Source organism: Hemicordylus capensis, chromosome 3 (assembly GCF_027244095.1).
Source record: "Hemicordylus capensis ecotype Gifberg chromosome 3, rHemCap1.1.pri, whole genome shotgun sequence".
Classification (NCBI taxonomy): domain Eukaryota; kingdom Metazoa; phylum Chordata; class Lepidosauria; order Squamata; family Cordylidae; genus Hemicordylus; species Hemicordylus capensis.
This window is the reverse complement of record NC_069659.1, coordinates 138,824,029-138,851,755: the sequence shown is the minus strand read 5'-3', so window position 1 is coordinate 138,851,755 and position 27,727 is coordinate 138,824,029. Positions and strand designations below refer to the sequence as shown.

Here is a 27,727-nt window from a genome sequence, read left to right as displayed (position 1 = left end):
TCCTTTTTGGCTGAATAAATATTTGTACACAGCAGTTTGAAGTTACATTGCAAATAAGCAAGCATTTGGATATTAATTTTGGATAGACTATGTTGAAATTCAGTTCATATTATTTAATGTTTTTGCTGCTAAAGATACCTCATGCAGGTGCCTGACACAGATTGCACTATCTACATGGGAAACACTCTACTTCTTTACCAAAGTGTTTAAGGATGGCTGACTTGTAGCTGGCATATTCCCGAGAAACCTTTTCTCAAGATTCAGAGCCATTGTGCAAGAAGACAGAAAAGGACTGGCTAGAGCCCATAGTTCTCTAAACCTGTATGGCCTTGTAAGGAATAGCCAGAGGCAAAACCAGGGGGTAGAAGTGGACTGTCCCCAGTAGTACACGGTGAAGCAGTGCCTATTTGACAGCCCTAAGCCTCCCATCTATCTGGCCTCTCCTGAAGGTGGCAGCAAGCCCTACATATCCTCTAAATCCAGGCTCTGAGCAGATACAAGAAGTGGAACCATCAGGCTCACTATAGAGACCACCAGTCCTTGGTAGGGTTGCATATTCTGGCTTTCCAAATCCGGGTGCCTAATTTGCATATTGTGTAAATTGGCTTGAAAATAATTTTTGAGCAGAATAGTGACTGCACATTTTGCTCCATAACACCGCTTCTACAAGGTTTAGAGCTTAGCTTTTTATTTTAATTTTTAATGAAAGCTGAAATCCGGGCGAATCTGGGTGGGCTAAGCAATCTGGATGAGATGTTTAAAATCCAGGTGAAACCCAAAATTCTGGGGGCATGGGATTTCCTGTCCTAGGCTACTCAGTACTAGTGCAACAACTCCATTAAGGTGCTCCACATTTAGCCTCGTGGATCCAGGTCCAGCCCCTCCTCGACCCGGCCTTGGGTCTGAGCCCCTTGTTTATGACCACGTGGGACATCCTCAGCTTTTCAGGGATGGTGGAGATAGACACACTCACCCAATTTCGAGTCATTTCCCAGTTTATCCTCTGTAGCACCTATCAAAACCTGATTTAATATAGGGACAACAAGGAAATCACAGGAAAAGTGGGAGGAAACATAACTAAGTCATAACATTTATTTTACTCCTGAACATTTATATCCTGCCTTTTAGTCAAAAACCCCCCTCTAAGGTTATGAATGAATTCTTACTAGAAAGAAAGTCAATACAGCAGAAATAAAGAAAAAGCCTTACTCTTATAAGTATTAACTATCTGCATTCTCTAGTTCCAACACATCATGGGTTGTGTCCAACAACCCTGCAAAATACCCTTCTTCATTTGCCAGTTGCTGCTACACTGCCCTCTTGCCCAAGACATCTGTTCTTGAAAAAATCAGAGTGTAAATCTGAACTGGCTGAAAAAACTAGGAGGGGTTGTAAGACACTGGGAGGTTCCTTGGAGTTCAATGCAACTGGCCAACCTTTTTAGCCTATTTTCCAGTAGGCTTATGAGATCACCCAGCCTTCTCTGTGTGTGTCCATATTTGTGTCCTTGTGTCTCCCTCATCAGCTTCACAATGCTTCTAGTTAATCTAATGACATAGACTAAGTAATTATCCTCAAGTTACATAATCCAACAGGAAGACTAACAATATTAACCTGACTTGTTATTTTGCATGCATTATAAGCTTGTGATGCTGTTGAGGCAGCATAGAAACAAACATATTTTGTTGGACGGGTTAATTTTGTGTATAAAAGAATAAAACATAGGAGAATAAAAGAATAAAACAGATAAGCCCCTGGTGGCGCAGTGGTAAAACTTCCGCCCTATAACCAGAAGGTTACAAGTTCGATCCTGACCAGGGGCTCAAGGTTGACTCAGCCTTCCATCCTTCCGAGGTCGGTAAAATGAGTACCCAGAATGTTGGGGGCAATATGCTAAATCATTGTAAACCGCTTAGAGAGCTCCGGCTATAAAGCGGTATATAAATGTAAGTGCTATTGCTATTGCTGTTGCTAAGTGCTCAAAGAAATTGCCAGTTACAAAGGAGAGAGGATACTTAAAAGTAAATGGGACAAATAATGGAGAGGGTTAGGGTTACCAATTACAAGAAAAATGTACGTCCATAAACTAACAACACAGAGGCATAGACACATGCTTGTACTGTATATATTGTGTAGTGGTAACTGTATATAAGGTGACCTCTTTGTGTATTTGTAGTGATTCTGTTGTACTGGTTGAATCAATGATGTATAGTATGTCGATCTTTAATTTTAAAAATCCTTGTCCAGGCTTCTGTCACAATGATGGTCAACAGCTTGTAGTTTTAAAAACATAGCACTCTTAAGGCTCCGGTGTGTGTGTGTGTGTGTGTGTGTGTGTGTGTAGTGAGAACCCAATCCATATGTACAGTTGACTCAACCTCCCTTGTGTTACACAGAACAGCGTTGTCCTAACTGTATGCTGTTTCACTCTTTCCGGAAACAAGAGTCCCTGATAAATAAGGAAATAAATAATGCTTCAAAAGCAGACAGGATGAGAAAGGAGGGGCTAGGACAGGGCATCCATTCACATTTCACAGCTTATCCTATCTAAGCTGAAAAATATTCCTGTTCTAACTTCAAATACTTCTTCAAGATCACTTCACACCTGTCCTTCAAAGGAAGGCTAGGATGTGATGCGTTCACCCTTGCAATACTGCCTGTACTGCCATTTAGGCTCTTTTACAGAGTTAATATTGTACAGAAGAGGGTGTAAGTAGAAGCATTGCCAAGTCAGGAATCAAAATTCAAGCCTTTTAAAAATATTGAGCTAAGAATGCATATATTAAACACAATGTTTAACATTTTAAAAAGCCAGAAGCTCTATTTTAAAAAGCCAGAAACTTCAAGAACAACTTTAGTAGCAACCATATGATTAATCACTGATCTTCTATCTTGACTGTTAGACAAGAAGCCCTAGGATTGTCTTTTTATTTATTATGATATACCTTATTCCTAGAACCCGCTCCCAGAACACCTATTAGATGGCCGTTCTCTCTTTTCCTTCAAATCTCTCTTCAAAACCACCTTTTCTGTGAAGACTTGACTTAATCCCTTTGTTTTTATCCTCTACTGGAAAAAAGCAGAAGCATATACAACTGAATTAAATGCATCTCATTTCTGTTACCCTCAATTCCATCTTCCTCCCATCTCTACCTACTGTAGCCGACCTGTGTCAAATGGAAAACAAACAGGAGGGATTTGAAATACTAACATGGAAAGGCAAATATGATTTGACAGGCATCACTGAAACTGGGTGGAATGAGATTCTTGATTGGAAGAGTCTCTTGGAGGATATAGTTTGTTCCAAAGGAATACTCCCAACAGAAAGGGAATTCTTTCTACTGCATTTTTATATATAATTAAATCTTTGAATTATATGTAAAGAACACATACACTGACAGAAATCCATGAATCTAAGTATGGAAGCCAGCTGGAACTATCTGGGTAAATAAAAGAGAGAGTTAAAGGTGGTACTATTGTAGGAGTTCGCTACAGATCACCTGGCCAAACAGAAGACATGGGCGATACTTTCCTTAGTCAGGTTTTCAAGTTTTCAAAGAGGCAGGCATGAGTAATAATGGGCGACTTCAACTATTCTGACATCTGTTGGAAGTCTAACTCTGCTAACACTGAATAATTGAATAAATTGTTGATTTCTCTTTCTGACATCTACCTTCTAAAAGATGAACAAGGGGGTTGACTAATCTGGAATGTCTTTATCAAGAGGGAAAAATTGGTTGATGATGAATTGGGGGCCCTGGAGGTGACCATGCCATCTTGGAATTTATGATATCAAGATGAGGAAAAACTTCAGGAAGAGTCCCATGTGTGGAGTGAGTGACTGATGTGGTGGCTGTGATTTTATGTGGGTGGGAGCAGGGCTTGATTGAGGGATCTAACTCTGGAGGATTGCAAGTGAGGACAGCTGGTCTTGTCATAGCAAGCATGACTTGTCCTCATTGCTAAGCAGGGTCCATCCTGGTTGCATATGAATGGGAAACTACATGTGTGAGTACTGTAAGATATTCCCCTTAGGGGATGGAGCTGCTCTGGGAAGAGCATTTGCACGCTTATATGCAGACAGTTTCCTCCCTGGCATCTCCAAGATAGGGCTGAGAGAGATTCCTGCCTGCAGCCTTGGAGAAGCTGCTGCCAGTCTGTGTAGACTAGGGGTGGGGAACCTTGGCCCTCCAGCTGTTTTTGAACTATAACTCCCACCATCCCCAGCCACAATACCTGTGGGTGGGGATGATGGGAGTTGTAGTTCAACAACAGCTGGAGGGCCAAGGTTCCCCACCCCTGGTGTAGACAATACTGAGCTAGATGGATCAATGGTCTGACTGGATATATAGCAGCTTCCTATGCACCTAAGTCAGATGCTGGTTTTTAGGAAAGTTGAATAAACTCAGAGAAAAGTTAAGATTTCAGAGCTAGAAATCCTTAAGGAAAAAAAGAGTCAAAGAAAGACGAGAGATTCTGAAGGCAGAATTGCAACCAATTTTCATGAGAGGGAAAAATGGGATCTCAAGAAACCAGTGTGGATGTACAGAGAACTCTCTTAACAGCATAGAAGCAAAAAGGACACACAAAGGAGATGCATATAATAAAAAAAGAGTACAAAAGAGTGGCCCAAACCTGTAGGCATGGCGTCAGGAAAACTAAGGCTCAGAATGAGCTAAGGTTTGTAATATCAAAAAACAAAAAAGGGTTTTTTATTTTTTATATCCATTCTTTCCTGGAGAATGGATGAGGGGACAGAAGACTGGAGACAAGCAAATGTTTCTCCTCTCTTCATTCACTATAGTTCCCTACCAAGTGCACAATCCCAGGTAATGATTGAAGTAGTGGGGAAGTTAGCATTTAGTTATCTAAGAAGAAGCTTGCTTATAAACTGTGCTTTGCCAAAAGGTTCCACACCAACTGTCACATCTTCTGGACATTTGGTGAAACTGACATAAAAAGGAAAGCACTCCCAACAACATGAAAAGTGTGCAAAACTACTCTCTTGACATTAGTATGCAGGGAACTAAAAGATAAAAAGGAGTAATACTTTCTGGTTAAGATGAAGAAGCATAATCACCTTAGGCAGAAAGCGTGGGATGAGTCCTTAGCACTGATTTATCTTAGCAGAAGATCAAGCAGAATGGTTTGCATAGGAATGCATTGAGTTCACTTAGTCTTTTAGTTCAACTAACTTCAAATCTTTAATGCAGAATGATTATTCTATTTGGCTGGAGGCACATCTGGAGATGTTACCAAGTTCTGTGTGAGAGTACAACCAAAAGGAGATCGTTTAGCGATAGAAATGATTACTTTTTAATAGATCAGAGCTAAAAATTGCAGAAGAGTGTCCCTAAACTGAGGCATAATATAACTCACTTTCCTTTCTATAATGCACAGCCTGCTAATTAAAACCGCTGCTGTGAGATACATTGCACAAAGCAGTCTTGTAGAGGAAGCACTTCTCTAGAAAATGCCAGAGCCAGCCTATATATATTAACAGTTAGGTTCTCCCCCAGATAGTTTTTACAGGCTTTGATGAAATAGTATGACCACATAAACACAACAGTCATTCTTATAAGAGGGCAGCAAGCCCCAGCCCTTGAAGCACCCAATACCACATTGGCTATCATACTTGTGGAAGGATCCAATGGGTCCTTCCAGGATCATTTTAATTCCTCTCAGTATGAACAATGCAGAAGTTAAAGAGAATTAAGAGTTTACAAAAAAGTTACTGGCCTGTTTTTGTTTTAATTAGACTACCTATCTCAAAATTATTATTAATGAGGAAGAAAGATGCAGTTTCTTTGTAAATCATCCCTGCCTTGTTTGCATGGAAGCAGTCATGATGGAGACCATTTTAAAGTACATTTCCATAATGGTACACCTGAAAAAGTATTATATGTAATGTAGTGTACTTACTGGATTCTGTTGTCATTTGAAGTAAACTGTCAATGGCATTGGAAAGCAGGCCTTTACTTGACATTCTTATGTGACTTAATATGATAGGCAGTGCTTGGTAATCCAAAAACAAGGTCTTCCCTTCATCTCCCTTCAGGTCCATGCAAAGTGAATCAAAGGCTTGAGCCAGGTAATCAGCTAGAAGATACATTAGAATGTATACATTACTACTGTAATCATTAAGCCAGCTGTACCTATATCAGCGATATTCCCTGCAAGGCCTGTGGCAGCTCCCACCAATCCCAAGTGTGGTTCTCTGGTTATTTGTTGAGCCTACGTGAAGTTTTGGCTGAAGCTGAACACTCCACACAGCCCCCAAGGCATCATGCAGAGGTAAGTATTCCTACAGTGTAGTTCTACACTTTGCTCAGCACTCACGGGGTTCCTTGAAGGGTAACCAAGTCCTCCTAAGTCCCAGGGCCATCTTGGAAGGCTCACAAGGAGGACTGGGGAGTAGAGTTCTATGAGGAAAGCGCTGGGAAGGACTATACCTCCTAAAACTGTGCACAAAGTGTTCCCAAGACTTGACAGGGCTCCATTTCTCTTAAAAGGACACCCCCATCCCTTGGACAAGTGCAGCACTGCACAGACGTCAGCATAGCAGAAAATCTCTCACATGGAAAGTTTTTTTTTTAAATCAAAGTGATCCCAGCTTGAAAAATAATGAAGATCACTGACACAAGTTCCTCTATAATGTTGATATAATGGATATATATTTAAAAGATTGATATAATGGATATAAGAGTCTTGTGGCACCTAACCAATTTGCACAAAAGCTTTCTAGAGCCCATTTTATCAAATATATATGAAGTGTTACTTACAGTTAGAGGATATATAGAGGTAAATTACCTTGATTTAACTTAGACATGTGCACGGAACTGGTCCGGAGGCCCTTTATGGGCTTCCAAACTGGTTCAAAGAACCGGTGGTTCCACCGGTCTGACGCTGGTGGGTGTGTGTGTGGTTCCTTAAGGGCGGGGGATGGTGCACTTACCCCTCCCACCGCTTTCCCCCTGCCGGCGCTCCATTATTTTCTGAAATCCATGGGGCAGCAGTGTATCTCTCTGCCACCCCTTCCCCCATTGTTGGCTGGATAGGCGGAAGTATCGTCTGCACATGTGCCCGTTGTCGTGCGCGCACCGACTGCACACACAGGCAGAAAATACTTCCGCCTTTCTGTGCAACAATGGGGGAAGGGGTGGCAGGGAGGTATGCTGCCGCCCCATGGATTTCAGAAAATAACACAGTGCCGGTGGGGGGAAAGCAGTGGGAGGGGTGAGCGCACCCTCCCCCACCCTTAAAGAGCTACCACCCCCCTCAGCGTCAGACCACAGCTTCGCGGTTCTGTGCACATCCCTTATTTAAATTAACCCAGTGCTGCTGGATTTAAATCAAGGTGATTTGAATAATTTAAAAATCACCAAGAAAAAAAGGACAAATTAAATTCAGTGATTTACATCTTGTTTTCTATTGCTACTTTATATATTTCTTAAAACAACAATGCATAACTGGTTAATTTAAATGCTCATACACAATAATTTGCAAGTTTACAACTGTCCACTTCATATAATTTCAGGGATGCTTTTACTCATTTTAGAAAATGTGCTAGTTAAATATACCTAGTCCCCAGTGCTAAGCTCTAATAAGGAATATAGGATATAACCTACTGTGCCATATTTATAATGCTTACGTGAAAAAGATAAAGGCTGAGATATTGTTCAAAGGTAAATCAGCCCAGTAACTCTACATGTGCACAAATGTTACATAAGAGTAAGTCCACTGGAAATAGTGGGCTTCCTCTTGTGTAACATCATTTATGCAATTTACATTTTGCAACATATGCTTGCATAGTATGTCAGTCAATATTCCCGTGGTTCGACATGCTGGGTTTGCTTAAATCAAGTTTCCCAGTTTGGATGGCACAAACACAAATCTTGGATAGTAAACAATTACTGTGATCAGGTACACAAGAGAACACTAAAAAGACAGATCTACAGCTAACTCCATATTTAATTTCATAATATTTGGTGGGAAACAAAACATTTCCTTCACTATTCACCATGTATATATGAATATTTTGAGATTTCAGGTAAAATAACTTTAGGTTAGGTTTCAGGTAAAACATACTTTGATCAGAGTAAGTTATTTTGGACACATTTCAAAATATGCAGGATAAGTAAATAATGTAATATTACTCTAAAGATTATTATATAAAATGAAGTCATTTTTTTAACTAGGAAAACTGTAGCTAGGATGCCCTCTACTGTATTGTGACTTTAAAGCAAAACCATTTTGACTGATATATCAGACTGCTCAAGTATTTTTATATTGCACGTCCATGGCTTATATTATATATTATAATACAGCAAGGTGTTATAATAGTTTCCACATTTCAGATATTCTAGATGTCAATTTTAAACATTTTTGCATACAAGTTATAATTTCTTCAGGAGTCCAAGGACTAGGGATGTGCACACAACTCGGCGGGGGAAGTTCAAAGGCAGGTGTGTGTGAGTCTGACTTTAAGGGCGGGGGAGGGTGCACTTATCCTTCCCTCCGCTTTCCCCCACCTGCGCTCCTTTAGCAAAGACTCCTTAGGGGCAGCAGCATTCCTCCCTGCTGCCCCGTCCCCTCTTTGCCCGGAAGTACCAAGAAGTACCTGACACACGTGTGCACTTCCTGGTACTTCTGGGGAACGAAGAGACGGGGTGGCAGGGAGGAATGCTGTCACCCCAAAGGAGTCTTTGCTAAAGAATGCCAGTGGGGGAAAGCGGAGGGAGGGATAAGTGCGCCCTCCCCCACCCTTGAAGTCAGACACCCCCACCTTCCAACCAGCCAAACAGAGTTGTTCGAACTGGTTTCAAGACCCTTAAAAGGGCTTCCAAATGAGTTCATGTACATCCCTACCAAGGACATCCCTTAAGCTATGGAGCAAAGGTGTTCCTGACCCCAAATGTTGTCTTTGGCATATACAAGAAAGGCTCAATAAAACTAATTTATAAAAGCTCACTGTGACAAATTGCTGAACTGTATATTTTAACAGTCCTCTATTTAGGACTAGTAGCTAAGACTAGTAGACAGCAGAATTGAATACTTTACTCAGAATCTATTTTTATTACTTTTCAAAACCTCAGTTTTGAACCATCTTTGGTTACAGATGTTTAAAAACTTGCAGGCAGTAACTGTTAGAATATTCCCATGTTCATGGAGTGAAGTGTCTGGGCTCCCTACAGCAGCACCAGTCATTCATAGCTTTTACCCATTTACTGCTCATCACTTATCCAATACATCCATGGCTTATATTATATATTATAAAATAACATGGTGTTAGAGAATTAATAGTTTCCACATTTCAAATATTATATTCTATCACTTGAATGTTTCTTCTAGAAAAGCTATATTCTTTTCAAAAAATACAAATTCAGTTAAAAAGGAATTTAACAGAAATATTTAGTTACACCAATATTGTTACATATTGTGTGTGTGTGTGTGTGTGTGTGTGTGAGTGAGAGAGAGAGAGAGAGAGAGAGAGACAGACAGACAGACAGACAGACAGACAGACTACCTTGACCTACAGAAGTCAAAATAGTTATATTCTCCAGAGGGAATTGGCCTTCATCCCTTAAAATGTTCACTTCACCCACTTTCTTTATCTTAATTATTCTCTCCATCAATCGCTCAGTGGGGCGAAGGGACCTTTTATAGTTTAAATATGTTTAGAGTCACCATACACAGTGTATTCACATGAAAAAAAATACTTGTAGAACTTACCTTGTGTCACTGTTTTGATTATAATTAGAGTGGATACAAATCTTAAAGGTAAGTTGCAGCTCTTAAAGAAAGCTGCTGACTTTGGTTTAGGATCAGTAGTATGTTCAGAAGAAATATATTGACTTCCCTTAGATATGACACCCTTAAATAGATCTTCACCCAATCTTCTCATTGATGATATCATTGCTGCAAACTGTCATACAAGTGACAAAACTATATGAAGTGAATGCAGTATTCAACTAAACAAAACAAAAATGTTACCTAAGATATTTTATACAAAATCTCTCATCTACATCATGAGTTTTAAAAGTTTAACTTTTAAGCAATTTAATTTAAGACTAATAGCACCAGTACATAAGTGGGGTGCACCAACCAATATCTTCGCATTGTGCACAAACCATGGTGCTGGGCCAGAGTTGAGGATGCTACTCCAGTGCTGCACAGACATGTTGATGGAATTATTTAGGATAGAAATGCCAGTTACTGTCTACTGCAGAATTTTTACTGCAGAATTCAAGTTACACAAACTTGAATTCAAAGCGGGAGGGGGGAGCTGTCTTAGGTTAATCTTGGTTAATGGCTGGAGGCAATATCAATTTTAAAAAATCAAACACATTAGCAGCAGTTACGCCATTGCAGCCCATTCGCCAGTTGAACTAATTTTTTTATAGTACTTTAGAAACTGTAATCAAAAGAGAACTAGTTGTATTAAGAATTAATGAAATCTTATAACCTAACTTCAGTGTAGTGTAGTTTTCATTTCCAAACTGAATACATTAGTTGGATTCCGACACAAATGAAACCATGTTTAGCTAAATCACCGCTTCTTATTGGCTACATTCACACATAACGGCAAACCAGAGATAAACATGGCCAAGGTTCCCATTTGTAACTCCAAATCGGCTGCAGACGATCGCCAAACCGCAGCCCACCAAACGAGAGGGGAATAGGGATGTGCACAGACCAGTCCGGAGACCATTCTAAAGGCCTCCAGAGTGGTCCAGACACAGGGCCAGTTTGGCGTCGGGGGTGGTAGACCTTTAAGGGTGGGAGAGGGTGTACTTACCCCTCCCGCTGCTTTTCCCTCGCCAGCACACCTGTTTTTTAAAGCATTTGTGTGGCAGGGTACCTCCCTGCTGCCCCTTCCCCCATTCCTCGGCAAAAGGCTTCATAAAGCCTGACTGCGCGTGCGCACGTCGCACACGTAGTCTGTGCATCGCGTGCATACGTCTGACGTGCACACGCGCAGTCAGGCTTTATGAAGCCTTTTGCCAAGGAATGGGAAAGGGGTGGCAGGGAGGTGCCTACCGCCTCAAATGCTTTAAAAGACAGATGCACTGGCAGGGGGAAAGCGGTGGGAGGGGTAAGTACACCTTCCTCCGCCCTTAAAAAGCCCCCCTACCCAGTGCTGGACTGTGGAGATGCAGTACCGTGCACACCTCTAGAGGGTAGTCCTTCCATGTTGCTCAGCCTCTGAGGAAGAGCCCAGGAAGGTACATGACCAGACTGTGGGCAAAGAGTCACCACGTCAGTGGGGCAGCTGCGACTGGCCATGATCTTGAAGGGGGCGTGCTGAGGTGATCATGCATTTTCAGAGCACTCTGCCCACCTTCGGCATGGAAAGGACATTTAAATGCCCTGCCATGGCAGCACTTCTGCCAGCGATGGCACCAGGGTCCCCCAAGGAGTTCCACACCCAACAGTCTCACACAAACATATATTCTCAGGGGAAGTGTGTGTTATTCCGCTCTAATTAAGGGAGAAGAGGGAAACACTGAAAATTCTTAGAAGGAGATATGTAGATGAGAGATGGCAAAGGATGCTGGGGGATGCTGCGGGCTACGTCCCACCATAACCTTGGATGAGGGGTGACCCCGGCAAAGCAGCCCATGCAGACCCAACTGAAATTTGCTATCTGGCAGCTTGCTGCAAAGTGGGCTTGCCCTCTCATGAAAGGGACAGTCTACTGGGGAAGGCTGTGCCCATGTAAGGTCTTTGCCCAACCCACGGACTGCGTGATCACAAGTTGAGCCAGCCCACCTGCCCACCCACGTACCCAAAGGGCCCCTGCTTGTGTGGGGCTCCAAACTCTCAATGGTAAAAAATAGAGCAGATCCCCTACCCCTCCCTTCATTCCCTGTGGAGACTTTGATGCACCCAAAGGACATTTAGATGCTCCATTGTGCCATGGCCTGGACATGTGGGCGGAGGTGAGCAGGGAGACACTGGGATGTCCCACCATAAAACCCATTCAGAACCCAAGGTCCTATTCTGGTGTTGCACTGTATGCAGATCTGCAGGAATAGGAAATTGTGGAAGAGCAGAGCCCCCATTCTCAGGCCACTGGCAAGGGCACACATGTCAACATGGGCTCAACCTGAGAAACCAGGGAGAGGTGTGGATCCAGAAGTACTGCCAGACTGCAAACCTGTTCCTTTTGGAGAAGTGTGACCCCATCTAGAACAGGTAGATCAAAATTGTCTCTAGAGTTCTGACCCCACACAATAAGTACCTCCGTCTTATCTGGATTCAGCTTCAGTTTATTCTCCCTCATCCAGCCCATTACCGACTCCAGGCAGGCATTTAGGGAGGTTATGCCCTTTCCTGATGATGCTGACATGGAGAAGTAGATCTGAGTGTCTTCAGCATATTAGTAACACCCAGCTCCAAATCCCCTGATGATCTCTCCCAACGGTTTCATGTAGATGTTAAAAAGCATTGGAGAAAGTATGGAGCCTTGAGGGACACCATACTTAAGCTCAGATTTCTAAGAGCAACAATCTCCAATCGACACCATCTGGAATCTATCCAAGAGGTAGGAGCGGAACCACCGTAAAACAGTGCCTTCCACCCCCAACCCCCTCAGACGTTCCAGAAGGATACTATGGGCAATAGTACTGAAAGCCGCTGAGAGATCCAAGAGGACCAACAGAGTCACACTTCCTCTGTCAATTGCCAATTGGAGATCATCCATCAGGCTGACCAAGGCAGTCTCCACCCCATAGCCTGCCCGAAAACCAGTTTGAAATGGGTCTAGATAGTATGTTTCCATGGCAGCTTGGATGCAGTCCCCAAGATGAGAAAAGCAGTCTCTGGGGTACCCTTCTCCATAGCTTATCTCCACACAGCAACCTGGCTCTGTTTAGAGCCCCCATGGCCTGACACTCTCGTGAGGGAGGTGTCAATGTGAGAAGAGGTTTTTGCTATTGGGTGTCATGACTGAATTTGCTTGGCAATTCTCTCCCCATTTCCTCTGATGGTCCTTCTCATGATTGTGTGGGGGTGTCTTCATGGCCTTTCGCTCTCATGGTTGGGCAGTGCGCCCTGGGTTGGGTGGCCATATCTTTGAAGTAGGATTTTGGAATTCCTTTCTAAGCATGAGCTGGATCCAAGCAACCTCAAGCAAAATGAAGTTTACAGAAGAGAACTTTCCCAATCTCTTCTCTCCACTGCAGCTCTCTCCATCCCCCAGGAATGTCACTTCCAATGGTCAGGGTATCTTTAGGAAAAGGGTTTGGTGTGGTGCTGTTGTGGAAAGAATCTACTGAAATTGGGTGGAGGCACCTTGCACAAACAGCTTTTTAAAGGCTGAAGGGGGCTGCAGAGTTCTCTTTTGTGAACTTCTTTCTGTTTGTGGTTGGCTGGATCCAGGCTAAGTGCTTAGGAGGAGGATCCTAGCCTTTCCTGAAAGATCAATGTCTCAGCCTTGACTCTCTATTCACAACAAGAATCCTCTACCTTACAATAAGTGTTGTGGAAGCACATTAATACTAGAAGAGATTTAGCTAATATGTAAAGAACAATGAATAAAAACCCTGGGTCAAAGTCAGATCAAACATACAACAAAAGATGAACACTTCTTAAAGAGGAACAGTCTGACTTTAATACAAATGAACTATTTTTCATATTTCTCACCTGTGCCCCACTATCTAACTGCCTTATAGTCCAGTAAATAAATTTAACCACATGCATGTGCAAGGTAGGATTCACAAAAGGCATCCACTGAAGTTGCTCAGCAACCAAAGGCAAGAACTGTAAAACACAAACACACATCATTAGTAGTTTCCCCCCCTAACATACCTGGATTCTACCAATAGATTCTGGAGAGCCATCGCCTTATACCCTCACATGAATATATATCAGAACACACACCAAAGCATAATATATAACTTAGTTTATTTTTATAAACTTAAATTCTTCTAGTAATATATCATCTTAATCAAAGAAACCCATTAGCATTCACCTAGTTGAATATTGAGGCTCTTCTCATGCGCAGGCAAAACTGGGCTAATCAAGCCAAGCCCGGACTTGCCCGCGGGTGAGAACCGCCAGTATTGTGTCCAATCCCGGTGACAATTTAGGAGCAAATCCGCCAAGCCAGCCACCCTCTTAAAAGGGGTTAAGAGAGCAAGTGCTCTCTTAACCCCATTTTGTCGATCGTCTGCCAGCCCCGGCTGCTTGCAATGAGACTGCAGGGCTCCCGGCTGGCGTTGTGAGGCTCCACATAGTACACTGCACACTCTGCGGTGCATTATGGGAATTCCTCCCAGCTGCCCATAGCAACCACAAATGTCTGGGTGAGTGATCTGCTCGCCCAGCAAGACGACTAGGATCATCTGCAAGGGAGGTAAGCATCTTAAGGCTTCCTCCCCTGCAGCATGGAGCCCTTTCTCCGTGATTGTGAAAAAGGGTTCATTCTATTTCTAACTGGCCAGCCAAATGTCTTCAGGACAGATGTTAAATCTCTGGAAATTTTAAAACCATGAAAAAGACATAGCATTTTTGGAGGGCAGGAGGATGCAATATTTACGTCCTCATCAACCCTAAACTTACTTGATGGTAGGGATGTGCACAGAACCAGCGGGGGCTGGTTTGATGGCAGGGTGTGTGTGTGGCTTTAAGGGCGGGGAGGATGCACCCCCCCCACACATTTCCCCTGCCGGTACACGTCTTGCTAAAGGCCCATTGGGGCAGCAGCGTATTTCCCTAATGCCCCGCTCCGATGTTATCTGGAAAAAACAGTTGCAACTGTGCACGTCACGTGCACACAAGCAGTTGCAGCTGCTACTTCCAGATAATGTCGGAGTGGGGCGGCAGGATGGGGCGGGCTTTTAACAAGAAGTACGCCGGCTGTAAGTGCATCCTCCCCTGCCTTTAAAGCCCCCCCCCCCCATTGAACCCTTGAGCTGGGCAATGTTCGAACCTGTTCATGCACATCTCTACTTTAAAGGAAGGTAATCATAAATCAGTGTGTAGAATTAAGAATTTTAAAAATATAATTCCCTCACTTTTATTCATGCAATTATTACACACATATATACCTCGGCTTACAGATGGAATTGCAAGTTGTTGTACCCTAGGGTACTTAAGGATATCTGTTTTTGTCAGTTGGGAAAATGGTGGGGGGGGGGAGAAAAGAGAAAGCTAAAAATGGAAACTCCCAACATTAAACTAAGTGTTATCTGTCTTAGGAATAGTAGACAAACCTCAGCATTATGATGCAGAGAAAGAAACACATATTTTTAAACCAAAAAATGTTAGAATGGAAAAACCATCCCTCTAGTGAAATTAAGGATTGCAATACATTTGGATAAATATTGGTGCACAGTTAGCTGGTTCACACAATGAATTAAGGTTAGTTTCATGGGAATCAAAGATCCCCCCCCCCCACTCATGGTGTGCTGCCGCAGAGCATGCTGTATGAACTCATGACTTTTTGCCAATTCTGGTTGGCAATACAACAAACCAACTTGGACCAAACATTGTCAAGCCAACTTCAGATCCTGATTACAGATCTTGGCTTCAAGCTGGGTTGGCACATTACCAGCTGTTGACTGATGAAAATTCCCGAGTTCACACAACATGCTCCTTGGGTGTGGAGCTAGAATATCTGATTCCCATCAAGCTATAATTAGAGTCATCATGTGAACCAGACCAGAGGAAAGCAGCAGTCTTATGCACACTTAATCAGGAGCAAGTTCCATATATTCAGTAGGACTTGTTTCTGAGTAAATATGCACAGGAGCATGCATTTTTCCCTAAGTGTCTGAAAGATGCATACTGTACTTTCTGATACTGAACTTTTATTTTCAGTTTCACAGACATCAGTATCTGGGAAACTTGCACTCGGGGATACACAAATTTAGGCGTTGCTCACTAGCCAGCCATTATTTGAAGGGAGGCAGAGGAGAGGTCTTCTGTCATTTGCACTGGGATACAGTGATAAACTCTCTTACCTCTCCTCTCCTACTGCTCAGAAACTATTCCTGCTGTTCCTTACAGTCTCAAAAATGGCAGTGGAATTTTCTCCCTCTGGGGAGAAAATCTGTGTGTCCTGCTTGCCAGAGGACACTGGGTGGCACACTTGCCAGAGGACACTGGGTGTCCTGCTTGCCAGAGGGCTGGTGGCACTCACCACAGGTACACTGGCAAGTGGGTTTGTAGATGCCTGCTTGCATGAATCAAAAGGTTCTCTCAACTAATCCATTAATCCATTAAACATTCCACTAATTCATTCCATTAAACATTTCCTTGGGCCACACACCTCATCTCTCTCTGAAGTAGGCCACATCCTTGGACCACACACCCCAAACTACCTCATAGGATTGTTCCAAGATTAAAATGGGGGCGGGGGAGAGAGAACCAAACACAACACCTTGAGCTCCTTGCCGGGGGAAATATAAATGGAACATTCATACTATCTTCAAGACTTTTGAGAAGAAGGAAATTAACTCATATCCCACTCAGAGGAAATTAACTCATATCCCACTAATTTCCTAATGGAAATTAACTCAGATTTACAACAGTTAGATTTAGGTGGGAATAAATTCTGCACTCCTACTTTCTGTTCTACTAGGTCTCACTGTTTGCTCCCAACCGCTGGTACATTAACAGCAATCAGGTAACTGTTGTCCTCTTCAATTCTGTACTTAAATCATAACAAGAGGAAAGCAGCAGGATTAGTTTTAGAGAGTGGGCGCTGTCTATTCCAGGTGTCTTCTCCATGCCAAGGTGTGAAGGAGGACTTGTCTATCAGTAACAGCTGTTGCTGACATATGAGCCCTGCTTACTTTTGTAGGCAGCTACCTAAAACAAGTTGCAGCAAGTCCAAAAACAGCTTGATCAGACAGAATTCTGGGGGCATGTGCTATATTTTAGGTGCAATTGTGTTGGTTTTCTATAGAGTCATTACTTTGCTATGATCAGAAGGGCTATTTGAATTCTGGATTGCTTTCTGCTGCCCCTTAGGATATTCTGCTATTATTAAAACTGTCAATACAGCAACACAAACATAAAAGAATGTGGAGGGAATCCTGAGGAGGGAATCCCTATGAATGTACTGGAATGCCTCTACCTGGATTAGAATGCTGATGTTTAGCATGGAGACCTTTTGCACCTGTGAAAATCAGCTAATCAGATAAGAACATAAGAACAGCCCTACTGGATCAGGCCCAAGGCCCATCTAGTCCAGCATCCTGTTTCACACAGTGGCCTACCAGATGCCACTGGAAGCCACAGGCAGGGGTTGAGGGCATGCTCTCTCTCCTGCTGTTATTCCCCTGCAACTGGTACTCAAGATGCATCTGGAGGTGGCCTATAGCTCTCCGACTAGTAGCCCTTGATAGACCTCTCCTCCATGAAGTTATCCAAACCCTTCTTAAAGCAATCCAGGTTGTTGGCTGTCACCACATTTTGTGGCAGAGAATTCCACAAGTGGATTATGCGTTGTGTGAAAAAATACGTCCGTTTGTTGGTCCTAGATTTCCCAGCAATCAATTTCATGGGATGACCCCTGGTTCTAGTGTTATGCAATAGGGAGAAAAAATATCCACTTTCTCCACACCATGCATGATTTTATAGACCTCTATCAGGTCTCCACACAGTTGTCTTTTTTCTAAACTAAAAAGCCCCAGGTGTTGCAGCCTTGCCTCATAAGAAAGGTGCTCTAGGCCCCGATCATCTTGGTTGCCCTCTTCTGCACCTTTTCCAGTTCTACAATGTCCTTTTTTAGATGTGGTGACCAGAATTGTACACAGTACTCCAAGTGTGGTCACACCATAGTCTTGTATAAGGGCATTTAATATTAGCCGTTTTATTTTCAATCCCTTTCCTAATGATCCCTAGCATGGAATTGGCCTTTTTCACAGCTGCCGCACATTGAGTCGACACTTTCAATGAGTTATCCACCATGAAAACAGGTTGCTCACCTGTAACTGATGATCTGGTAGAGGTCCGTTGATATCCATTAGAATGGGTTCTGCGCCCGTGCGGAAGCCTCTCGGTGTCGAGTTTTCACAGCTCCTTTTTGGCACCTGCACCCCGCCCCACGTGACCACATGGCTATTTAAGGTGGGAGGAAGCGCAGGCAGCTCAGTTCCTTGGAGACCGCCGAAGCAGTCGTAGATATGGTAAGTTGTACTTAATAAACCTATGGTGCACTGCAGAGGGGAGGTTCAGGAGGACCTAATGGATATCAACGGAGCTCTACCAGATCATCAGTTACAGGTGAGCAACCTGCTTATCTGGTACGGGATCTGTTGAATCCATTAGAATGGGTGTTTAGTTAGCTCCAAAAGGAGGAGGGAGCAGTGCTTTATTGCAACACCCTTTTAAGGACGCCTCTCCCAAAGTTCGCCTCCGCAGTGGACCATAGGTCAATAGCATAGTGTTTCACAAAAGGTTCATCAGATGACCAAGCAGCAGCCTTGCAGATATCTGGGAAGGACACCCCAGACAGAAAAGCTGCAGAAGTGCCATACGCTCTAGTGGTATGTACCTTGATATATTTTGGTGCCGGTACTCCCTGTATTGAGTAGGTAAGGCGAATAGCTTCCACTAGCCAATGTGACAAACGCTGTCTGGACAGCGCTTGACCCATAGAAGAACCCTTGTATGATATCAGTAACTTTTTGGACTTCCAGAACGGCTTTGTTCTTGAGAGATAATAGAGCAGCACTCTGCGGACATCTAAAGAGTGGAGTGCCTTTTCCAAAGGTGTGGACGGAGAACTGAAAAAGGTGGGCAGAACTATGTCTTGATTGACATGGAAATCTGAAACCACCTTGGGTACAAATGCGATGTCCGGATGCAGGAGAACTTTTTCTGGGTAAAACCGAGTGTAAGGCATGTCCATACAGAGGGCGGTCAGCTCGCTCACCCTGCAGGCAGTGGTGATAGCCACCAAAAAGGCCATTTTCAAGGAGACATGGCGAAGAGTTGCCGTATTCATTGGTTCGAATGGTGGCTCTCTTAGAGCAGAGAGGACCAGAGAGATGCTCCAAAGCTCGATTGGTTTGCGTATAGGAGGATAGAGATTCGTGAGGCCTCTCAGGAAACTCTTACAGGAGGAATGGGAGAACAATGTCTTGCCATCCCACCCCGGATGTCTAGACGAGAGAGCCGCTAGGTGCACTCGTATGGACACATTAGAAAGTCCTGATGTCTTAAGGCCCGTCAAATAAAGCAAGACTTCACTTATGGTGGCTCGTTTGGGATAGAACCCGTGTGTTTGTGCATAAGATGCAAATCTCTTCCACTTGCTAGCATAGTTCTGCCTTGTAGATGGTTTGCGCTCGTTCAGCAGGATCCTCTTCAGCAGTCGACCTGCCATGCTGTCAGTTGCAGTGTGAGAACTTCAGGATGCAATACTCAGCCGCCCTCTTGAATTAGTAGGTCCGGGCGGTTAGGAAGTCTCTGGTAAGTGTGCGAGGTTGGTCTGAGTAAATGCAGAACCATGGTTGGCGTGCCCATCACGGTGCGATCAAGATGCATCTCGCTGGACTGTGTAGGAGACGAGCTATTACTCTGCTCACGAGTGGCAAGGGGGGGGAATATAAGAGCGATGGCGTGACCAGTCTATTTGGAACGCATCCCCCACAGAATGTGGATTGTGTCCTGCTCTGGAGCAGAACAGCCTGCATTTCGTATTTTGTGTTATAGCAAACAAGTCTATCTCCGGGTGGCCTCAGAAGTCGAAGATCTGTTGGAGGTAACGGTTGTTCAGTTCCCACTCGTGGCGGTCCATGGAGAATGAGCGGCTGAGACCATCTGCCAATACATTATCTGAACCCTTTATGTGTATTGCCACAGGTGTTATGCTGTTCTTGATGCACCAGTGCCAGATGTAAATGCTGAGTGCACAGAGCTATCTGGAGACTGTGTCTCCATCTGTTGAGGTAGGCTATGGCAGTGGTGTTGTCTAATTGTAACTAGACCACTCTCGTCCTTGCAGCATTAGAAGGAAGGCTTTCATGGCTTGAAAAACTGCCAACAGCTTCAGAAAGTTTATGTGTAGTAGACGTTGATTGCAGGTCCAAAGGCCCTGAGTAGTGGCGGCATTGCAGTGTCCAACCCAACCTCGAAGAGAGGCATCCGTTGTGACCCTCACCGACGGAAGTTGGGCATGAAATGGGACCCCCCTGAGCAGGTTGGAGCTTCGTGTCCACCAGGAAAGAGATCAAAGAATTGGCAGCGGTACAGACAGATGTTTCATGGGGTTGTCCCTGAGTAGATTGAAGGAGGACAGGAACCACAATTGCAGTTTTCTCATTTTCAGGTGCGTGTACCGCACGGTTGACCTGCAAGAAGCCATCAGTCCCAATAGATGTTGGACGTGCCACGCTGTTTACGACGGCATAGTCTGAAACACTTGAACCAGCAACACTATGGTCTGAAAGCGGTCTTCTGGTAGAAACACCCTCCCCAGTGTAGCATTGAGCTGAGCTCCAATGAACGATATGGTTGAAACTGGCATCAGGTTGGACTTCTTCCAGTTGACGTATGCCTAGGTCCTGGAGAAGATGTAACATGTACTTTATTTGCGAAAGTAACTCTTCTTTGTCTGTTGAGGACAGCAGCCAATCGTCCAGATACGAATACAGTTCCAGACCCCTTGTTCTCAAGTGGGCGACTACTACCTCCATGCACTTGGTAAAAACATGGGAAGCCGTGCACAGACCAAACGGCAGTACTTGGTACTGGTAAAGCGAGGTCTCCACAGTGAATCGCAGATACTTCTGAAAGGAGAGCCAGATTCCTATGTGAAAGTAGGCATCCTTTAAGTCTAACATCACAAGTCACCTCTCTTGATGGAGAAGAGGTAGGATGTCCTGTAATGTCATCATTCGATACCTTTTCACATAGATGAACTTGTTTAAGTGTCTTAAGTCCATGATTGGCCGAATCCCGCCATCCTTCTTCGGTATCTGAAGATAACAGGAGTAAAACCCCTCCCGTTGATTTGCCCATCATACTGGTACTATTGCTTTTTTGATCAGGAGTTCCTGAACCTCCTGAAGAAAGGCCGGCATTGCTTTTGTGAAGCATATGCCCTTGAAATTTGGTCGGGTCTTGAACTCTATCGCGTAACCGGATGTAACAATCTTCAAGGCCCACTGATCTGATGTTATGTTGCGTCATGCTTCCGCATGACTTGCCAGCCTGATGGTGTTGGTGGCTAGTTGGGCCGGCTGCGTGATGTTGTAGGCCGGGACCAAATCCTCCCTGGTGTTCTGGGAGTGGAAACAATTGGGAGTCCCAGGTAGGAGCGATGGGCTGCTCCACACTTCAAAGACGCTGTTTGTTCTAGTCTGTCTGTTTGTTGCGTTGACCTGAGGAAAATCTCCCTTTCTGTTGGGTCGCTCGTTTATTGAATGGTTGGTAAGACTTATGGAAGTCCCTCCGGTCTTGTTGTCTGTATGTAGACCGGGAACGGTAAGAGGCACGCTGCTTATTTCCATAGCATGTAGCCGGTGAGATCGCAGATGTGAAGGTTTTAGCGGTGAATTTTGATTCCCCCCCCCTTTTCCATGGTGGCATCATTCTCCTCTAAGAATAAACCTTTCCCATCAAATGGCAAACTTTCTATTTTATCTTTCATGTCCTGTTGCAGGGTGGCTGATCTCAACCAGGCATGACGACGTAGGGTGATAGCTGTCGTGATGGAACAGGACTCCAATTCCGCTAAGTGCTTCGCAGTGCTCAATTGTTGACAGGTAGATCACCCGCGTGCTGCCAAGTTTTTTGGAATCGAAGTTTCAGCTCTTCTGGAGATAACGTATCCAAGTCCTTTTCCAGTTCCTCCCAAATGCAATAGCTGTACTTTGCCATACAGGCCAAGTAATTAGCAACCTTTACAGATAAACTGGAAGTAGAATATAATTTCCTGCCCATTACATCAAGTTTCCTGCCTTCTCTGTCCGCAGGGGTCGTATGTCATTGTGCAGACTTGGAGGAGGTAGCACAGTTGATAACTAAGGAGTTCGGGACCAGGTGCTTGAACAGGTAGGTATTATCTTGTTCCTGAACCTGATACAGTCCTTCAAGTCTTTTCGAAGTCGGTGTAGAAGTATGTGGCACTTGCCACGTGTACTGTGCCGCATTGGAGATGATGGGTAGTGCTATGGGGTGAGCTGACTGAGACCTTTGCATAAAGTTATACACTGGATCATCTATAGTTTTAAGTTATGAAGTAAGATCCAGTCCTAACGTGTTGGCCATACGTTTCATGTGGGAATGATATGCCTTTAATTCTTCCGTTGGTGAAACGTGGGTAGGTGTTGCTACATCCGGAGATGCGTCCAATTCTACTGTCTCAGCATCTCATTCAAAATCAGAGTCCGAAATCGTAGGTTGCGATGGAAGTTTTGGAGATTTTCTTGCGGGGAAAGAGGAACCGGCAAAGGATCGGTTTGCCCGCCGGCGTTAGCATACTGCTTTGAAACTGTTCGAGTCTGTGCCGAAGTGCACTGAATTCTAGTCTGAGTGTTCACACTGAAGAAGAACTTTTTATGAGGAGCCGGAGCAACATCTGCTGAGAAGGACAGGGAGAAAAGTATAGTAGGATTCTGTATTGATGTCAGTCCCCTTCGCCAAGCCCGGTCTTCCTGGAAGTCATACCCTGCACCAGGTGAGCTGGTACCCAGTAAAGCAGTCTCTTTAGATGGGGACACTTGATGACTAAAGCCGCAGGTGTGCCATGGGGTCGAAGTTGTGAGTTGCACGGCAGTGAGCAAACGTGGGGCAGAGGTGGAAGCATCTTCCTCGGAAGTCCGATCTTTCGCCAAGCCAAAGGAGATTACAGAAGCAAAAACAGTCACAATCCGGGTCAAAACGAGAGCAGACAATCCAAAATCAGGTAGCAAGAATACTCCAAAAGAACAGTCTGAGTCAAAACCAGTAGATCCGAAAACGAAAGTAGCCAAGGAAACTAGCACGAAGGAGCCGCAGAAACCAAGTGATTCCTACGGCAGTCACAAAGGAACTGAACTGCCTGCACTTCCTCCAGCCTTAAATAGCCATGTGGTCACGTGGGGCGGGGCGCAGGTGCCGAAAAGGAGCTGTGAAAACCCGACACCTTGAGGCTTCCGTGCAGTCGCAGAATCCATTCCAATGGATTCAACAGATCCCGTACCAGATCCCCAAGATCCCTCTCCTGGTCAGTCACTGACTGCTCAGATCTCATCAGTGTATACTTGAAGTTGGGTTTTTTTGTCCCAGCGTGCATCACCTTACACTTGCCAACATTGAACCGCACTTGCTATTTTGCCACCCATTCCCCCAGTTTGGAGAGATCCTTTTGGAGCTGCTCACAATCCGTTTTGGATTTCACTACCCAAAAGGATTTGGTATCATTTGCAAATCTGGCCACCTTGCTGCTTGCCCCGCTTCTAGATCATTTATGAACAAATTAAAAAGCATCGGTCCCAGTACAGATCCCTAGGGGACCCCACTTCTTACTTCCCTCCATTGTGAAAACTCTCCATTGATCCCTACCCTCTGTTTCCTGTCTTTCAAACAGTTAGCAATCCACACATGTACTTGTCCCCTTAGCCCATGACTGCTAAGTTTCCTCAGGAGTCTTTGATGAGGAACTTTGTCAAAAGTTTTTTGGAAGTCCGGGTATACTATGTCAACTGGATCACCTTGATCCACACACTTGTTGACACTCCCAAAGAACTCCAAAAGGTTTGTGAGGCAAGATTTACCTTTGCGGATGCCATGCAGGTTCACTCCCAGCAAGGCCTGTTCTTCTTACCCCTGCTAACTGGGCAAAGAGGCACCTTTTACCGTGGTGATTCTCTTTATTTAGCAGGGGGAGAGTAACTGGCCCTATCCACCCCCAGCACAGTACTTCCAGTGACTGTAGCTGGGGTCTATCTTATGTTTCTTTTTAGAATGTGAGCCCTTTGGGGACAGGGTTCCATCTTATTTATTTGTTTGTTATTTCTCTGTGTAAACCGCCCTGAGCCATTTTTGGAAGGGTGATATAGAAATTGAATAATAACAAATTAATAATAATAATAATAATAATAATAATAATAATAATAATAATATGCTTTACAATTTTATCCTTGAGGATGCTTTTCATCAATTTGCCTGGAATGGACGTTAAGCTAACCGGCCTGTAATTTCCCGGATCGACCCAGGATTCCTTTTTGAAAATTGGTGTTACATTTGCTACTTTGCAATCCTCTGGTATAGAGCCCGATTGCAGGGATAAATTATATATTTTAGCAAGGAGGCCGGCAATTTCACATTTGAGTTCTTTGAGGACTCTTGGATGAATGCCAACCCACCCTGGTGATTTGTTAGTTTTCAGTTTTTCCAGAGAGTTTAGAACATAATCTCTTGTCACTTCTATCTGACTCAGCTCTCTAGCCTCCACCCCTAAAAAGCCTGGTTCAGGAACAGGTATATGCGCAGTATCCTCTGCCGTGAAGATGGACGCAAAGAACTCATTTAGCTTCTCTGCAACCTCCATATCCTCCTTAATAATCCCTTTCACTCCCTCATTGTCTAAGGGTCCAACCGTCTCCTTGGCAGGTTTTCTGCTTCTGATGTATTTAAAGAAGTTTTTGTTATCCCCCTTGATACTTTTGGTTAAATGTTCCTCAAACTCTCTTTTTACCTCCCTTATTGTCACCTTGCATTTCTTTTGCCAGGGTTTGTGATCCTTTCTGTTCTCTTCATTTCGACAGGCCTTCCAATTTCGGAAGGAAGTCGTCTTCCCCTTTATGGCTTCCTTGACGGTACCTGCTTGCATTGACTTGTGCGGTCTGCACTGCACCACACATCTGGTTTGCATCAGCTGCCCAGACCCCATATGGCATGTGGATGAAGCTGCAGGCAGGTTTGAAGACAGGGGGAAAAGGCCTCTCCACTAGACATGTATGTCTAGCTAGATGTGTATGCATGAAAAGCTGTGCAATACTGACAGTGGGAGTACAGTGGTTGTTCCTTCCTCTGCCAAGGCTTGTCACTAGATAGACAGATAGATATGGGGGTGGGGAGAGAGTGAGAGAGGGCATATTTACATCATAAACTGAAGATGTCACTGGACAAAATCGTTGGACGAAAATCATATTTATTTATAAATGGCCTGATATGTATATATCTATGCATATCTCTCTATATGTAGAGAGAGATATGTTTAAAGAAGTTTTTGTTATCCCCCTTGATACTTTTAGCTAAATGTTCCTCAAACTCTCTTTTTACCTCCCTTATTGTCACCTTGCATTTCTTTTGCCAGGGTTTGTGTTCCTTTCTGTTCTCCTCATTTGGAAAGGCCTTCCAATTTCAGAAGGAAGTCGTCTTCCCTTTTATGGCTTCCTTGACGGTACCCATTAGCCATGCTGGCATCCTCCTGGACTCAGTGGTACCTTTCCTCCTTTGGGGTATACAATCTAACTGGGCTTCTAGTATTGTGGTTTTGAGTAAACTCCATGCACTCTGGAGCGAAGTGACTCTCTTAATTTTCCTTTTCAGCTTTCTTTTCACCATACTCCTCATTTTAGAGAAGTTTCTTCTTCTGAAATTCAAAATGTCTGTGTTAGACTTCCTTGGTGATTCTCTCCTCCCATGTCTGCTGAATTTGATTGCACTATGGTCACTGTTCCCTAAAGGGTTGATGACACTGACATCACGCACCAGGTCCTGGGTGCCACTCAGAATTAAGTCCAAGGTCGCCTTCTCTCTGGTTGGTTCCAAGACCAACTGTTCTAGGGCACAGTCATTTAGCGTATCTAGAAATTTGACCTCTTTGTCATTACCTGACTGCGAATTTATTCAGTCTATGTGTGGGTAATTGAAGTGACTCATAATTACAGCCCTGCCTCTCCTTGATGCCTCTCTGATTTCCTGCTGCAACTCCCAGTCACTGTCAGCATTTTGATCCGGAGGGCGATAGCACGTCCCCAGTAGCACGTTACCTTTCAGGCCTTGTATTGTCACTCACAGGGTTTCTGTGGAGGACTCCAGTCCACCCAGGTTTTCTAGCTTGTTAGATTCTATGCCTTCTTTAACATACAGTGCTACTCCACCTCCAAAGCGACCTTCGCTGTCCTTTCTATAGAGTTTATATCCAGGGATAACAGTGTCCCACTGGTTCTCCACCATGTTTCTGTTATGCCTACTATATCTATTTCTGCATTAGCATCCAAGCACTCCAGCTCACTCATTTTGGCTCGGAGGCTTCTGGCATTGGCATATAAGCACCTATACACTGAATCTCTCACCTGATGTGTGCTATCTTTCTTTTGACTCTTTGACCAGCTGGCACAGGCTCCTGTCTGCTCTTTATGCGGTTCTGCTCTGTCCCCTTCTGTTTTATCTGAATCCTTTGCACCCTCGCACTTTAAAGGATGGCTTTTGCCAAACAGGATACAGTCCAGCTCCCGTTGGCTGTTCCCTAGGCGTCATTTTAAAAGCTGCTCTGTTACCTTTCTGATTTTAAGTGCCAGCAGTCTGGTTCCATCTTGATTCAAGTGCAGCCTGTCCCTTTTGTACGGGCCTTGGTTGCCCCAAAATGTATCCCAGTGCCTAACAAATCTAAACCCCTCCTCCCGGCACCAACATCTCATCCACGCATTGAAACCCCTCAGCTCTGCCTGTCTCACTGTACCTGCGTGTGGAACAGGTAGCATTTCTGAGAATGCTACCTTGGGGGTCCTGGACTTCAATATACTACCTATCAGCCGAAATTTGGCTTCCAGGACCTCCCGGCTACATTTCCCCACATCGTTGGTGCCGACGTGCACCACGACAGCTGTCTCCTCTCCAGCACTGCCTAAGAGCCTATCTAGATGTTGTGTGATGTCCAGAGATGTTTATTGTCATTAGTGTTTTTTAGCCAAAATGGAAGGGTGCTGATATGAAATAGGTTCTGGAAATGTATTTCTCTTACAATTAATGTTTTCAACATTTTCTGTAGTTAAATAAAATAGAATAAGTAGGGTTGTTGTTTTTTTTTTTTAAATAACCATAAGAACATGGGAAGCAGTGTCACACAGAGTCAGAGCACTGGTCCATCTAGATCAAAATTGCCTACATAGACTGGCAGCAGCCAGTCTTCTGCATGCAAGCAGGCAGGTATTCTTCCCCAGAGCAGCCCCATCCCTTAAGGGAAATATCTTACAGTGCTCACAAGTCCCCCATTCAAATGAAAACCAGGGGAGAACCTGTTTAGCAAAGGGGGCAATTTCATGCTTGCTACCACAAGAGTAGCTCTCCTCCCTTTGTTCTGATTAGATCCTGAACTGCATGGGAGAAATGAAGTCACCAAAATGCATTCTGAAAACCAGAAAAGAACACAAAAGACATCCAATGAATTTGGATAATAAGCCAGATATTAAAATGACTATAAGTTCTAGATATACAATGTCAAACTACTAAAGTGGGAGGGGGGATACTTTTTACCTTAATACACTTCTCCTGTGTATAGCTTCTGTTGGAAGCAAGTGTGCCTGACAGTTTATGAACATCTCTCTCCTCTTCTTTTATCAGTATGCTAAGGTGCTGATCCGAGATCCAGTCCATTAGTATAGTTAAAAGGTCATAGATGTGTGAATTAAGTATCTGGAAACATAAAAATATCTCTCAGGGCAATTCTGAATAACTTGTTTACTACAAGATAGGCATCTGTAGCATGCATTGACTTGTGCGGTCTGCACTGCACCACACATCTGGTTTGCATCAGCTGCCAGACCCCATATGGCCT

General features: G+C 44.0%; 1 protein-coding gene across 7 annotated transcripts in view; it reads right to left on the bottom strand.

Annotated features, from left to right (window-relative positions):
- The window catches only part of CCDC138 (coiled-coil domain containing 138), a 48,084-nt gene that overhangs the window by 5,463 nt on the left and 14,894 nt on the right, over window positions 1–27,727 (bottom strand). For 5 of the 7 annotated variants that reach the window (XM_053304793.1, XM_053304791.1, XM_053304792.1 and 2 more), the window contains exons 10-13: window positions 27,427–27,585; window positions 13,648–13,764; window positions 9,733–9,925; window positions 5,923–6,099 (exon numbers count right to left, since the gene is read on the bottom strand). In XM_053304793.1, coding sequence (XP_053160768.1) covers window positions 5,923–6,099; window positions 9,733–9,925; window positions 13,648–13,764; window positions 27,427–27,585 — 646 coding nt within the window. Of the gene's footprint in view, window positions 1–2,945; window positions 3,070–5,922; window positions 6,100–9,732; window positions 9,926–13,647; window positions 13,765–27,426; window positions 27,586–27,727 lie in introns of all 7 variants that reach the window. The other 2 variants (XM_053304794.1, XM_053304795.1) reach the window with 2 other exon arrangements.